This window comes from Petromyzon marinus, chromosome 74, assembly GCF_048934315.1.
Source record: "Petromyzon marinus isolate PM22_M1 ecotype Great Lakes invasive population chromosome 74, UKy_Petmar_22M1.pri1.0, whole genome shotgun sequence".
In the NCBI taxonomy this organism is placed as follows: domain Eukaryota; kingdom Metazoa; phylum Chordata; class Hyperoartia; order Petromyzontiformes; family Petromyzontidae; genus Petromyzon; species Petromyzon marinus.
Window position 1 is genome coordinate 8,676,999 of NC_133740.1, and position 14,638 is coordinate 8,691,636.

The window sequence follows — 14,638 nt, forward strand, 5'->3', positions numbered from 1 at the left end:
GTCGACCGAGGGGACGTGCATGACGGATTTAGATAATCGTCACTGGTGTTGGTGGCCGTGAGGGGGAATCGGACTCGGGTCGCCGGGTTCATAATGCAGCGTGTTAAACCGCAAGTCGACCGCTCCCCACACGCACGCACGCACACGTACCTACGTACGTAGACCATTCAACTAAGGATGCTGGATTGAAACAATGGCTTAGGCACTGGAATAGCCCATTGTGCACTGGGAATCTTGGCAACTTCGAGATCTGTAGTGGAGGATGGGGCCGGATGATTGCGGAGGGTTCATAACGGCCGTGTCGGATACCCTGAGCCGTCATCGATGCCAAGACCCTGGGTTCTAATCCAGGTTTCAGCCCCAACCACGGAGATTACACTGGGGTCTCACAGACTCGCACATGGAACCGTAGACTCAGACTCAGAGACCCATAGACTCATCACACAGACCCATAGACTCATCACACAAGGACCCATAGACTCATCACACAGACCCATAGACTCATCACACAGAGACCCATAGACTCACAAAAACCCATAGACTCATCACACAGAGACCCATAGACTCCTCACACAGAGACCCATAGACTCACACAGTGACCCATAGACTCACACAGAGACCCATAGACTCACCACACAGCGATCCAGACTCACACAGTGACCCATAGACTCATCACACAGAGACCCATAGACTCATCACACAGAGACCCAGAGACTCACACAGTGACCCATAGACTCACACAGAGACCCATAGACTCACCACACAGAGACCCATAGACTCACACAGAGACCCATAGACTCACCACACAGAGACCCATAGACTCACACAGTGACCCATAGACTCACACAGAGACCCATAGACTCACCACACAGAGACCCATAGACTCACACAGTGACCCATAGACTCACACAGAGGCCCACAGACTCACCACACAGATACCCATAGATTCACACAGTGACCCATAGACTCACACAGAGACCCATAGACTCACCACGCAGAGACTCATAGACTGACCACATAGAGACCCATAGACTCACCACACAGAGACTCATAGACTCATCACACTGACCCATAGACTATTCACAGAGACCCATAGACTCACAAAGACCCATAGACTCACTGAGAGACCCATAGACTCACACACAGACCCATAAACTCGCAAAGAGAATGAGTTGAGATTAAAGCGACGTGTGTATGTGTGGGTGTGCATGCGCATGTACATTCCACATGGAAATTGGAGGTGCAGTGGTTAGCGCGCTGCGCTGTGAAACCGACAACCCGAGTTCAATTACCGCTCACGGCCAACAACCAGTGAAGATTAACTGAACCTGTCCGGGGCCTCCTCTAGGTTGACTCAGCCTCAAAATTAGTACCTGGGAAGACAAAGGCGGCCGGGCGTGGTGCTGGCCACCCACCCCCTCGTGTGCCGTGCCGGCCTAAACAGGTGCTCACTCACGGCACTTTCCCCAAAAGTCTGTCGAGGCTACACGGGGGATCTTTGTACGTTCCACACTCTCTGATAGCCGTACGGTTCAGGAGCCCGATGCCCCAATGTTGGGCTCTGCTGCTGCCGGCACGACCAGAGTGAGAGGGATTCAGCAGAGAGAGAGTGCCGCTGTTCCTCCTCCTCCTCCTCCGTTGAAGGAGCGTGCAGACCACAGTGGGTTTACCGTACGGCCCACGCATGCACGCCCACGCGTGCACGCACACGTGCACGCACGTACGCACGCACACGTGCACGCACGCACACGTGCACGCACGTACGCACGCACACGTGCACGCACGTACGCGTGCGCGCGTGCATTCTTGTGCGTGTGCCTACATGCGTGGGCAGCACGGTAAAACCCACAGGGTTCGTACACACACACACACGCACGCACACGTACACACGCGACCAGGGAGTGAACACCCAGACACTTCCCCCACGGCGCCCCCTGCCCCCTTATCCCACCTACCCTTAACCCCCCACACCCCCCTTGCCCCCACACCCTCCCCCACTCCACCATCCAAGCGTAAGGAATATACAAGCAGTAGTGATGTTCAATGGATCACTAACGGCGCGTAGCGCCAAGTGCCGTAGAAATTGGCGCCGAGGCGAACACGCCGTGCAGTACCACGCAGCGGGTCACTAGGGGCATGGTGCTGGGTGCTAGCAGAAGAGAACCAGGTGAGGCCTACCGACAGAGTAGGGGATAGCAGCCTCCTCCGCCAGCGCCGCAGGTAATTGCCACAGAGTCGGTCACTGGGGGAGTGTTGTGGGGGCGGCTGGCGGTAACTGGGGGGGGGGGGGGGGGGGGCATGCGGGGACGAGTCATGGGCCGGGGTGAGGAATGTGGGCCAAAGGTGAACGAGGGGACACGGGAAGAGTAGCCGAGAAACGTCTGGAGAGTTCCCGAGGGGGGCGTGGTTAAGGGCGGAGCCATAGAGGGAACAGGTGTTAGGTGGCCTCGAACCTCGGGGAATATTCCAGAGGTGGGCGTGCCCGGGGGGCGGAGCCAGAGAGGGAACAGGTGTCAGGTGGCCTGGAACCTCGGGGAATATTCCAGAGGTGGGCGTGGCCGGGGGGCGGAGCCAGAGAGGGAACAGGTGTAAGGTGGCCTGGAACCTCGGGGAATATTCCAGAGGTGGGCGTGGCCGGGGGGCGGAGCCAGAGAGGGAACAGGTGTAAGGTGGCCTGGAACCTCGGGGAATATTCCAGACGTGGGCGTGGCCGGAGGGCGGAGCCAGAGAGGGAACAGGTGTTAGGTGGCCTCGAACCTCGTGGAATATTCCAGAGTTGGGCGTGGCCGGAGGGCGGAGCCAGAGAGGGAACAGGTGTAAGGTGGCCTGGAACCTCGGGGAATATTCCAGAGGTGGGCGTGGCTGGAGGGCGGAGCCAGAGAGGGAACAGGTGTCAGGTGGCCTGGAACCTTGGGGAATATTCCAGAGGTGGGCGTGGCCGGGGGGCGGAGCCAGGCCACGCCAAGAGGGATAAAAGGCAAGCTCCGATCGTATATCGGGGCTGTCTGCAGGTGAAGTAGAACCCAAGTGCGACGCCTCCGTCTTCGACATCGTGGGTCAGGCAGCATGTTGGCTGCTCTGACCCGATTATAGTTATCCCGTGTGCCAGAGAGATAGGTGTAAATTTTGATTTAAAGCTTTCGTGACTGCAGGGATTCATATCCCTGCAGTCATTTCGGTAAAGTCACCATGTAGAAGGGAAACAATAAAATAATAAAAATATAAAACAATAAAATTATCACGACGTTTCGACTGCAACACAAAGCAATCATCATCAGGTGTGAAAACCACAGCAAGAAAATTTGAAAAAAGTGGCGTTTTTTTTTTAACCGTTAGCACCACGGAGAGCGATTTGACAGTTTGTTCAGATGGACGAGTCCATCTATGTTCGGAAAAGAGGAGGTGGGAGACCAAAATAATGGATGCGGTCCGAAAGCCACCGCAAGCGTGAACAATCAATTAAGAGTTTAACACGTAGGCTTTCGCGACCAATATTATTCATAATAAAGGTTTTTGGGTTAGATCGCGTTTATTTATAAATGTGTCGTAACCCTCCACCACCCGACACGGCCAATCAGCAAAAAAAGTGTCACGTTGACAAAAGACAAATAATTCACTACTTCAGCCCACCGGTGTGTTGAAGAGTATTATTAAATAATACACATTACATTTTGATTGAAAGAATTACTAATCTACAACTCATTACTAATCATAACCAATGACTGATTACTAATCGATTATATAATTACATTACCCCCCCCTCCGCCTCTAATCACTGCACCTGATGAGTTAAGTGATGACGTCACCCTGCTGCTCTATATAAAACCGGGAGCAAGCGAGGGCTTTACCATTCTGGCGAATTGCCCGATGATGCTGGAAGTATTTACCAGCGAAACGTCGTACTCAAACTGTAAATGTGGATTAACTCTTCAACACACCGGTGGGCTGAAGTAGTGAATTATTTGTCTTTTGTCAACGTGACACTTTTTTTGCTGATTGGCCGTGTCGGGTGGTGGAGGGTTACGACACATTTATAAATAAACGCAATCTAACCCAAAAACCTTAATTATGAATTAATTAAGACCTGAAATGGTTTATCAAATCCTTCCAATGATTGCTAAGCCAGAATCCATCGTCTCGGTTGTTTCCCTTCTAACGTGACTTTACCGAAAGAACCAAGAGATAGGTGTATTGTGGTCCCGTGTGCAACGAGAGTGAGAGGTCGGTGTATTAGTCCCCGTGTGTAACGGTGTTGCATACGTGTAGAATAAACGTTGTTGCCTCCTAAAAAGTGTCTCTGAAATGGCTCACTACACAAGTATACAAAGACCCCCGTGTGCGTGCGTGTGTGTGTGTGTGTGCGTGCGTAGGTTAAGTGCTCCCGGCCGCGTGCGTAACTCACGCTGGAAGCGCACGCGCGACACGAGGTTGTGGTGAGCCGGCACCGTGTACACGCACGCGCGCCGCCGCAGGTCCCAGATCTTGCACGTGTTGTCAGCGCTGCCCGTCGCGATGTGGTACCTGTGGGCGAGGTTGGCGGGGGGGGGGGGGGGGGGGGGTGAGGTGAGGTGGCGGAGGGCGGCGGTGCGGAGGGGGGGTAGGGGAGGGGGTAAAAATGGCGTTTGCCGGAGCAGCGAGTTGCAACATTGCACTGGGAGGGCCGTGCGGTTATCGTGGCGCTTGCTTGCATGACGAGTACTCGCTTGACGTTGGGCGTGCACACGATAACCCCCCCCCAGCCCGACAGACCCCACTCATCCCTACTGACCCCACCCACCCCCACTGACCACCACCACCACTCACCCCTACTGACCCCACTCACTCCTTCTGACCAGCACTCACCCCTACTGACCAGCACTCACCCCTACTGACCACCACCACCACTCACCCCCACTGACCACCACTCACCCCCACTGACCACCACTCACCCCTCCTGACCCCACTGACCACCACCACCACCACTCACCCCTACTGACTCCACTCACTCCTACTGACCACCACTCACCCCCACTGACCACCACCACTCACCCCCACTGACCACCACCACTCACCCCCACCATCACTCACCCCCACTGACCACCACTCACCCCTACTGACCCCACCCACCCCCACTGACCACCACTCACCCCTACTGACCCCACTCACCCCCACTGACCCCACTCACCCCCACTGACCACCACCACTCACCCCCACCATCACTCACCTCCACTGACCACCACTCACCCCCACTGACCACCACTCACCCCTACTGACCACCACTCACCCCTACTGACCACCACTCACCCCTACTGACCCCACTCACCCCCACTGACCCCACCAACCCCTACTGGACATTTGGAGTTTGCATGTTCTCCCTGTGGTCGTGTGGATTTGTCTCCGGGTCTTCCAGTTTTTCCCTCCACATTTAGAATAAACATCACACGTTCACAATATTTGGCTGCTATATATGTCCACATGATGACGATAAGCCACTCGGTTGAGCTATCATTTGTGACAGACAGGTCGCTTCTGAAAGAGAGCTCTATATAGCCCGACGGGGCCTTACCTGGGAAAATAAAATAACAAAAATTGTTTAGATTTTGTTAGTTTAGTTTAGAAGGCCGTGGGGCCTCACCCGTTGGGAGAGAAGTCGATGCTGAAAATCTCCTTGAGGTGACCCTCCATGAACATGATGCAGCGGCCAGTTCGCAGGTCCCACACGCGAGCAAACGAGTCCAGGCCACTGCACGCGCACAAAGACAAAGGTACCCCACCACCCACCCCCAAACGTGTAGCCTTTAACAGGCCGCTGGGGCAAGTGCTGTTCGCGAGTAGCAGCAGCAGCAGCAGCGCCTACGACGCCCGCCCGGGACGCCTTTGTCTCCCACGTCGCGATGTTTACTACACACTGCGTTTGAGGCGGAGTCGACCTAGGCGAGGGCCATGGACTGGTTCAGATCGCCGGGTTCGTGGCGCGGCGTAGCGCTAACCGCTGCACCATCGCACACGCGACCACGCACACGCGACCACGAACACACACGAACACACACACGAACACACACACGAACACACACACACGTACACACACACGTACACACACACGAACACACACACGAACACACACACGAACACACACACACGAACACACACACGTACACACACACGAACACACACACACGTACACACACACGTACACACGCGTCTCGTGTGCACTGCGCTGTGTAGCAGCGCCGCCTGGTGGCTGCAAGGGAACGCGCAACGCCGCGGCGTGGAACGGACAATCGATTTTCAAATCCATTCATCTATTATCACGTTGCAGTGGTGAGTGAGCGGGCGGGCGGGCAGGCGGACAGGTGGGGTGAGCGAGCGAGCGGCGAGCACCTTGTCCCTGCGAGCGACCCGTCGGGGTGGAAGGCGATGTCGTACACCTCCCTGCTGTGGCCCTCCTGGTGCAGGATCTCCTCCTGAGCCTGTAGGTCCCACAGCCTCCAGGAATGGTCATAGCTGGGGCACGCGGGGACGCAGACACGGGGAGGGCGGGGGACACAAATGAGAAGACGAGAGAGAATGCGTACACACTCACACGCATGCAAAGGCAAATACCCCCGCACCCCCGTATAGCCTTAACAGACTGTTGGGGCAAGTGCTGTTAGTGGAGCAGCACCTGTGAAAGCTGGCACGGCACACGAGGGGGTGGGTGGTCAGCAACCACCCCCCGGTCACCCTTTCCGTCTCCCTCGAAAGCGATGTTTACACATCGCACCAGGTTACTAATTTGAGGCTGAGTCAACCTAGGGGCAGGCCCAGCACCGGTTTAGGAAATCGTCATCGGTGGTGTTGGCCGTGAGTGGGAATCGGGTTCGTAGCGCAGCGCCCTAACTCGCTACATCACCGCTCACATACACACTCACACACACACACCCTCACCTCACACACACACGCCCACCTCACACACACACGCCCACCTCACACACACACGCTCACCTCACACACACACGCTCACCTCACACACACAAACAAGCTCACATGCACACTCACACTCCTTGACACACTTGCTCACACACCCTCTCGTTCACACACTGCTCACATACACACACTCACACACACACGCTCACCTCACACACACACGCTCACCTCACACACACGCTCACACACACAAACACGCTCACATGCACACACACACACACTCCTTCACACACCTGCTCACACACACACACACACACTCTCGTTCACACCACACCGCTCACATACACACTCTCACACACACACTAGCGCTCACCTCACACACACACAAACTAGCGCTCAGCCAACACACACGCGCTCACCTCACACAAACAAAAACACGCATACATCTAAACACAAACACACTCACGCTCACACACACTCGCTCGCGAGGCCGGCCCGCCGCCATACCACGTGGTGCCGAGGAAGCGCCCCGACGGGTGGTAAGCGATCCGCGCCACCCTCGCCGTGTGCCCCTCGATGTTGGCGATGGGCTCATCGCTGTCGGGACGCACGGCACACACAGGCACAGCAGGAGACACGTCTCCCGTCTGGTCTCTACCCGGCCACATAGTGTCTCCGTCAACACCGTGTCTCCGTCAACACCGTGTCTCCGTCAACACCGTGTCTCCCGTCAACACCGTGTCTCCCGTCAACACCGTGTCTCCGTCAACACCGTGTCTCCGTCAACACAGTGTCTCTGTCAACACCGTGTCTCTGTCAACACCGTGTCTCTGTCAACACCGTGTCTCTGTCAACACCGTGTCTCTGTCAACACCGTGTCTCTGTCAACACCGTGTCTCTGTCAACACCGTGTCTCCCGTCAACACCGTGTCTCTGTCAACACCGTGTCTCTGTCAACACCGTGTCTCTGTCAACACCGTGTCTCTGTCAACACCGTGTCTCCCGTCAACACCGTGTCTCTGTCAACACCGTGTCTCTGTCAACACCGTGTCTCTGTCAACACCGTGTCTCTGTCAACACCGTGTCTCTGTCAACACAGTGTCTCTGTCAACACAGTGTCTCTGTCAACACCGTGTCTCTGTCAACACCGTGTCTCTGTCAACACCGTGTCTCTGTCAACACCGTGTCTCTGTCAACACCGCATCTCTGTCAACACCGTGTCTCTGTCAACACCGTGTCCCTGTCCACATCGTGCATCCCTGTCGAGTCTATCCGCCGAATCTTGTCCCCTCATTCTGTCTCCATCTGCGTCTCTCCGTGTGTCTCTGCGTCTCCGCGTGTCTCTCTCTCTGCATCTCCGTGTGCCTTTGCGTGTCTCTGTGTGTCCGTTTCTGTGTCTCTATCCGCGTCTCTACACGTCTCCGCGTCTCTCTCTGCGTCACCGCGTGTCTCTCCGTGTGTCTCTCTCTGCGTCACTGTCTCTCTCTGCGTCACCGCGTGTCGCGCCGTGTGTCTCTCAGTGTGTCTCTCTCTGCGTCTCCGTATGTCTCTCTCTGCATCACCGCGTGTCTCTCTGTGTGTCTCTCTGCGTCTCCGTGTGTCTCTGCGTGTCTTTATCTGCAGTCTCTGCGTATCTCTCTCTGCGTCACCGCGTGTCTCTGCGTATCTCCGCGTGTCTCTGTGTGTGTCTGTTTCTGTGTCTCTTTCTGTGTCTCTGCGTGTCTCTCTCTCCGTGTGTCTCTCTCCGTGTGTCTCTCTCCGCGTGTCTCTCTCCGCGTGTCTCTCTCCGCGTGTCCTCCCCTCTCACCTCACTAGGTTCCACAGCTTCACGGCCCCGTCCGCGCTGCAGGAAGCCATGTTGCAGTCCTTGGGGTCAAGGCTCAGAGTGGCTTGCGGGTGCCACACGATCGCCCCCACGTTCTGGTCGTGGCCTGGATCAGGAGCAAAGACAAAGGGTCCCCCGCGCAGCCTTCAACAGACCGCCGGGGCAAGTGCCGCTAGCAAGCGGCAGGAGCGTCTAGGAAGGGCGGCACGGCGCGCCGGGGGGATGGGTGGCCGGCAACGCCTCCGTCTCCCCAGCGGCGACGTTGGTGGTTGTGAGCGGGATTCCAACTCGGGGGTCTTAGCCGGGTAGGCGTGTGTACACCACCTCTTTCATAAAATCCGCCAATCAAATGCTAATTTTTATGCTAATTTATTTGTCAGAACACCATTGTTTGCTCGCACACAGGTCCGATGTCTGAGCGTGGTTGTGTTTCGCTAAATTCTCCTGTTTGATGAGCACTAGGTGCCTCGGTGAATGTATATACTCTAACTTTAACATAGCTATTTCTGTGACCAGTTACTAGCTAATCACTCAGCTATTTCAATGCTAAATTCGATGCTAATTCCTTCGTCAAAGGGGCACCTCTGCGTATGTGTATACTTTAACTTAGCTATTTCAATGAGCCATTTCAATGCTAAATTATATGCTAATTCCTTTGTCAAGGCGCTTGGTCTTCTTTATCTTCTCACACAGCTTAAAGGTCGTGATCTAAGCGTGGCTTCTTCCACTCGAGCGCTGTCCTCCAGACAGGCTCGTCCCTTCACCTGATGAAGGCCGCTTGTGTTGTGGCCGAAACGTCGTTGTGATTTTTTGTTATTTTATTTTCACCTACGTGACTTTACCCAATAGAACCAAAGCGTATGGGCGTGTGTTTGTTTGAGATGGCCATTGCGAGAGAGCCGAGGGGCACGGAGTGTCTGGCGGACAAACCTCTCAGAGTGCGGATCGGGGTGCAGTCTGGGACGGACCATAGCTTGCACAGTCCACTCCTGCAACCATCAACACCGCAATCGGCAACAGCAACCACCACCACCACCACCAACATCATCACAAACAACAACAGCAGCCTTCATTCATTCGCCACTGAGTGGCGGTGATGTCACCACGGCGCTTGTGCCACACTAGGTGCACTTTGAGGACGCATGAAGTGTCGAAGGCTCTTGCTGGCAGGAGGTCATGGGGACAGACCCAGGTGCTGTGGGGGTTGATTGACTGAGATGACTGGCAGATTCATACGCAACACGTACAAAGGCAAAGATCCCCCGTATAGCCTTAACAGATTGTTGAGGCGAGTGCCGTTAGCGAGCACCTATAAAGCGCGGCACGGCACACGAGGGGGTGGATGGCCAACACTACGCCCGGCCGCCTTTGTCTCCCCCGTGGCAATGTTTACCCATTTGAGACTGAGTCGACCTAGGGGAGGCCTAGAACCGATTCAGATAATCGTCACTAGTGTTGGCCGTGAGCGGGAATCGAACTTGGGTCGCCGGACTAGAAGCACAGTGCGCAAAACACTACACTACCGCTCCCCACGTATACATACGTACGCACACATGTCAACAGATGTCCACAAGCGCGCACACACACACGTACAGAGACGTATACACACGTACAGAGACATATACACACGTGCACACGCGCACAGAGACATATACACACGTGCACACGTACACACACGCGCACATACTCACGTACACAGACGTCCACAAGCGCGCGCACACACACACGTACAGAGATGTATACACACGTACAAAGATGTATACACACGTACAGAGACATACACACACGCGCACACACACGTACAGAGATGTATACACACGTGCACACGTATACACACGTACACACGCGCACACACACGTACACACACGTACACACACACGTACACACACGCGCACACACACACAGACGTCCACAAGCGCGCACACACACACGTAGAGACGTATACACACGTACAGAGACGTATACACACGTACAGAGACGTATACACACGTACACACGCACACACACACGTACACACACGCACACACACACACGCACACACACGTACACACACGTGCACACACGTGCACACACACACGTACAGAGACGTATACACACATACAGAGACGTATAAACACGTACACACGCGCACACACGTACACACACGCGCACACACACACACGTACACAGACGTCCACAAGCGCGCACACACACACGTAGAGACGTATACACACGTACAGAGACGTATACACACGTACAGAGACGTATACACACGTACAACAACAACAACAACTGCCATTCGCCACTAAGTGGCGGTGCCGTCACCACGACGCTTGTGCCAGGCTATGTGCATCCTGAGGCCACGTGAAGTGTCGAACGCCCGCTGGCAGGAGGTCACGGGGCAGACCCAGGTGCCACGAGTCGACTGACTGAGATGACTGGCTGATGCACCACCTGTGCCCCCTATTGTGGCAACCTGCTGTGCTTTAGCCACCCGGCGCTCCGCTCGTTGTTGCGTTGTTGTGAGCGTCGCTCCTCCACCCTCCGTTGTTGTTGGAGGGCGACTGCCTCCAACTGCCCAGTAGCGTCCTTCACGAGCCTCCTCCAGAGGCCGATCTTGACACCGCTGGTACCAGTCATCGGCAAGTCCACTCAGCTCCACGTCCTCCTGTGCCACATCACTCCATCTCTTCTCTAGCCCGTGCCGCGCCCGCTTAGCCCCCTCAATCCGGCCGAACAAAAGCTGTTTCGGCATGCGGTGGCTGGGCATGCGGGCTACATGACCAAGCCATCGCAGCCTTCCCCGCCGGAGGAGCTCACCGATGGGACCTTGCCCAGATCTTTCAAGGATTTGTGAGCTCCTCACACAATCCAGTCTGGTTAAACCCAGGATGGATCGTAGGCAGGCCAGCCTAAATGTTTCTAACCGGCGAAGATGTTCCATTAGGGGGGTCCACGTTTCGCAAGCGTAGAGAAGAGAGGGAATGACCGTGGCCGAGAAGACCTGAAGCTTAGTGTGGAGCGACAGACCAGGTAGCTTCCACACAGCGTTACGCAACCGATGAAAATATATTGCCGCTCGACTGATTCGGAGTGAGACCTCTGCTGTTAAACTGGAGCCAGTCATAAGCACACTGCCCAGGTATGGGAAACTCTCCACTCTCTCCACAACTGCCCCATCACCGATTGGGAGTTGTGGGGGTGGAGTGTCCGATGGTACAAAATACCCAGGCAGGTGCTTAGTTTTGGTGGGGCTGATGCTAAGGCCCCACCTCTTAGTGGCACACTCCAGTCTCAGCACCAGCGTCTCCAACTCCTCCTCTGAATGAGCAGCTATTACCAAATCATCAGCATACATAACGTGGTTGAGCAATAGGGAGCCCATCCCTTGACCACACCCGGGCATCGATCAGCCTCCCATTATATCTGTACCATATGGAGATTCCCCCGGTACAGCTATTGAAGGCTTCACGAACTACGTGGTCAAAATAGATGTTAAATAATGTGGGAGCCAGAGGACATCCCTGTCGCACCCCAAGGTGTACAGGGAATGGCTCTGACTCCCGGCCACGTAGTTTTACCCGGGCCCGCTCACCATCATGAAGGTCCTTAATGATCGTGAGCAGAGGGTCAGGTACTCCAAAAGCACGAAGAACAACCCAGAGCCCAGGCCTACTGATGGTATCATAGGCCTTGACCAGGTCAAGCAGTAGGTCTTGTTGGAATTCCCTACACCTCTGCTGTAGCAGACGGACAGAAAATATGGCATCTGTGCAGGACCGCCCTTTCCTGAAACCGCATTGGGGCTCCGCAAGCCTCTCCTCAGCGTGCCTGGCAAGGCGATGTTGAATAATCCTTGCCAGGACCTTTCCCGGCACACTGAGGAGTGAGATGCCCCTGTAGTTGTTACAGTCTGTGCGGTCCCCCTTCTTAAAAAGGGGGACCACCAGGGCACACGTACACACGCGCACACACGCGCACACACATGTACACACACACGTTCAGAGACGTATACACACGTACAGAGACGTACACCTGCGTGCATACAGACGCACGTACACACGCGAACACCCAGACACTTCTCTCTCCACCTACCCACCCGCCCACCCCCAACCACTGGGACTCACCAGGAGGCCGTGGCCAGCATCTTGGAGTTGGGGCTGAACTGGCAGAAGGAGATGGGCCGACTGTCACCGATCTGACTGCAGAAGTTACTGAGCGACTGTGGGGTGACGGGTAGCGGGAGGGTGGGCGAGAAAAAAAAAAGACAAATCTGAAGATCCTCCACCCCCACCGTGTAGCCTTCAACAGGCCATTGGGGCAAGTGGCGGTAGCGAGTAAGCAGAGCCTATAAAGGCCGGCACGGCAAAAGAGGTGGTGGTGGTGGTGTGGCCGGTACCACACGTGCGCCGGGCAGCCTTTTGTCTCCCCGGCGCTGTTGTTTACCACACAACCGCACCGGGTATTCATTCAAGGCCGGGTCGACCTATGGGAGGAACCATGACCTGTTCACATATTCGGTGCTACCGGTGTTGGATGGTGGAGGCGAGGGGAAGTTGAACTCGGGTCTCAGCTGGGTTCGTAGCGCAGCGCGCTAACCGCTATGCCACCGCTCCCCCACACACACACACACACGGCGATGAGGGTGATGATGATGATGAGTTTCTGCTGCCGCTGTTCTAGATGCTGGTGATGATGATGTTGCTGCTGCTGCTGCTGCATTTGATATTGAAGATACCGATGCTGCTGTTAGTGATGCCGTTTCTTCTTTTGTACGGCTGACGTAGAAGCAGAGCAACGACGACTACAATTTCACATTCGAGAGGTGGTCAAGCCCAGATATAACCACGTCAGCAGGAGCAAGCGGAGCAGTAGCGTATCGTCATCGTCGCCGTGATGTCTCCTTCGTGATCGTGGATCGGGCATTGCATCGCTATACGTTGTATGGTCCTCACGCTGCTACTGGAGAGTTTTTAATTCTCCATTTGTGCATCATCAGTTATCCGCATCTACCGCCATGGTTTGTGCAGTGGGTGATGTGGTTTAGGGGGTGGACGATGAGTTCCGCGGAAGATCAAACCCAACATCATCATCAGCTGCTAATGATGATGTTGCCGTAGCTGATATCATCGCTCACCCGTATCTGCCGATGGAGCTCCTGCCTCTTTGCGTTCCTCGCCGCCTCCGGCAGCTCCCGATTGGCTCTCGCCTCCTTCAGCCTCTGCATCGCCCTGACAAAGCAGACACAACCGACCAATCGCAACGCACCACACGAGGCGGTGGGGGGAGGGCGACCAATCAGAAAGCGTCATCGAGACAACACCGGCCAATGAGAACGTGTCATTGAACACGATGGCAGCCAATCAGAGTGCGTTATCAACACATCGTTGACCTCGGCCAATCGGAAGTAGCCGCTGCGACGTCGACCAACAGGGACGGTGACACCGGTGTCTCAGCCAATCGAACGAGCCATGGGAAAGAAACTGACCAATCGAAATGAGTGAAGAGGAGCCAATGACCAATTATAACTCACGAGAAGAATTAGGTGATCCAAGGTTAGTGAGGGTGGTTACCGTGGTAACAACTAATTCTATTACCATGGTAATGAGTTGTATTTAGCGAGGAGGGCGGTTACCATAGTGATGAGCAGTTAGCTAGTGTGGTTACCATGGTAATGAGTTGTTAGTGAACTGGACTATGATGGTAATGTGTATTTAGCGAGGAGGGCGGTTACCATAGCGATGAGCAGTTAGCTAGTGTGGTTACCATGGCAATGAGTTGTTAGTGATCTGGACTATGATGGTAATGTGTATTTAGCGAGGAGGGCGGTTACCATAGTGATGAGCAGTTAGCGAGTGTGGTTACCATGGTAATGAGTTGTTAGTGAACTGGACTATGATGGTAATGTGTATTTGGCGAGGAGGGCGGTTACCATAGCGATGAGCAGCT

At 55.0% G+C, this 14,638-nt stretch overlaps 1 protein-coding gene across 1 annotated transcript in view; it reads right to left on the reverse strand.

The window, feature by feature from the left end:
* Window positions 1-14,638, reverse strand: part of PRPF4 (pre-mRNA splicing tri-snRNP complex factor PRPF4) — a 28,638-nt gene that overhangs the window by 3,325 nt on the left and 10,675 nt on the right. Inside the window, exons 6-13 of the mRNA XM_032980796.2 lie at window positions 13,827-13,920; window positions 12,817-12,911; window positions 9,641-9,699; window positions 8,693-8,816; window positions 7,393-7,482; window positions 6,361-6,483; window positions 5,615-5,722; window positions 4,403-4,521 (exon numbers count right to left, since the gene is read on the reverse strand). Of these exons, the coding sequence (XP_032836687.1) occupies window positions 4,403-4,521; window positions 5,615-5,722; window positions 6,361-6,483; window positions 7,393-7,482; window positions 8,693-8,816; window positions 9,641-9,699; window positions 12,817-12,911; window positions 13,827-13,920 (812 nt within the window). The remainder of the gene's footprint in view (window positions 1-4,402; window positions 4,522-5,614; window positions 5,723-6,360; window positions 6,484-7,392; window positions 7,483-8,692; window positions 8,817-9,640; window positions 9,700-12,816; window positions 12,912-13,826; window positions 13,921-14,638) is intronic.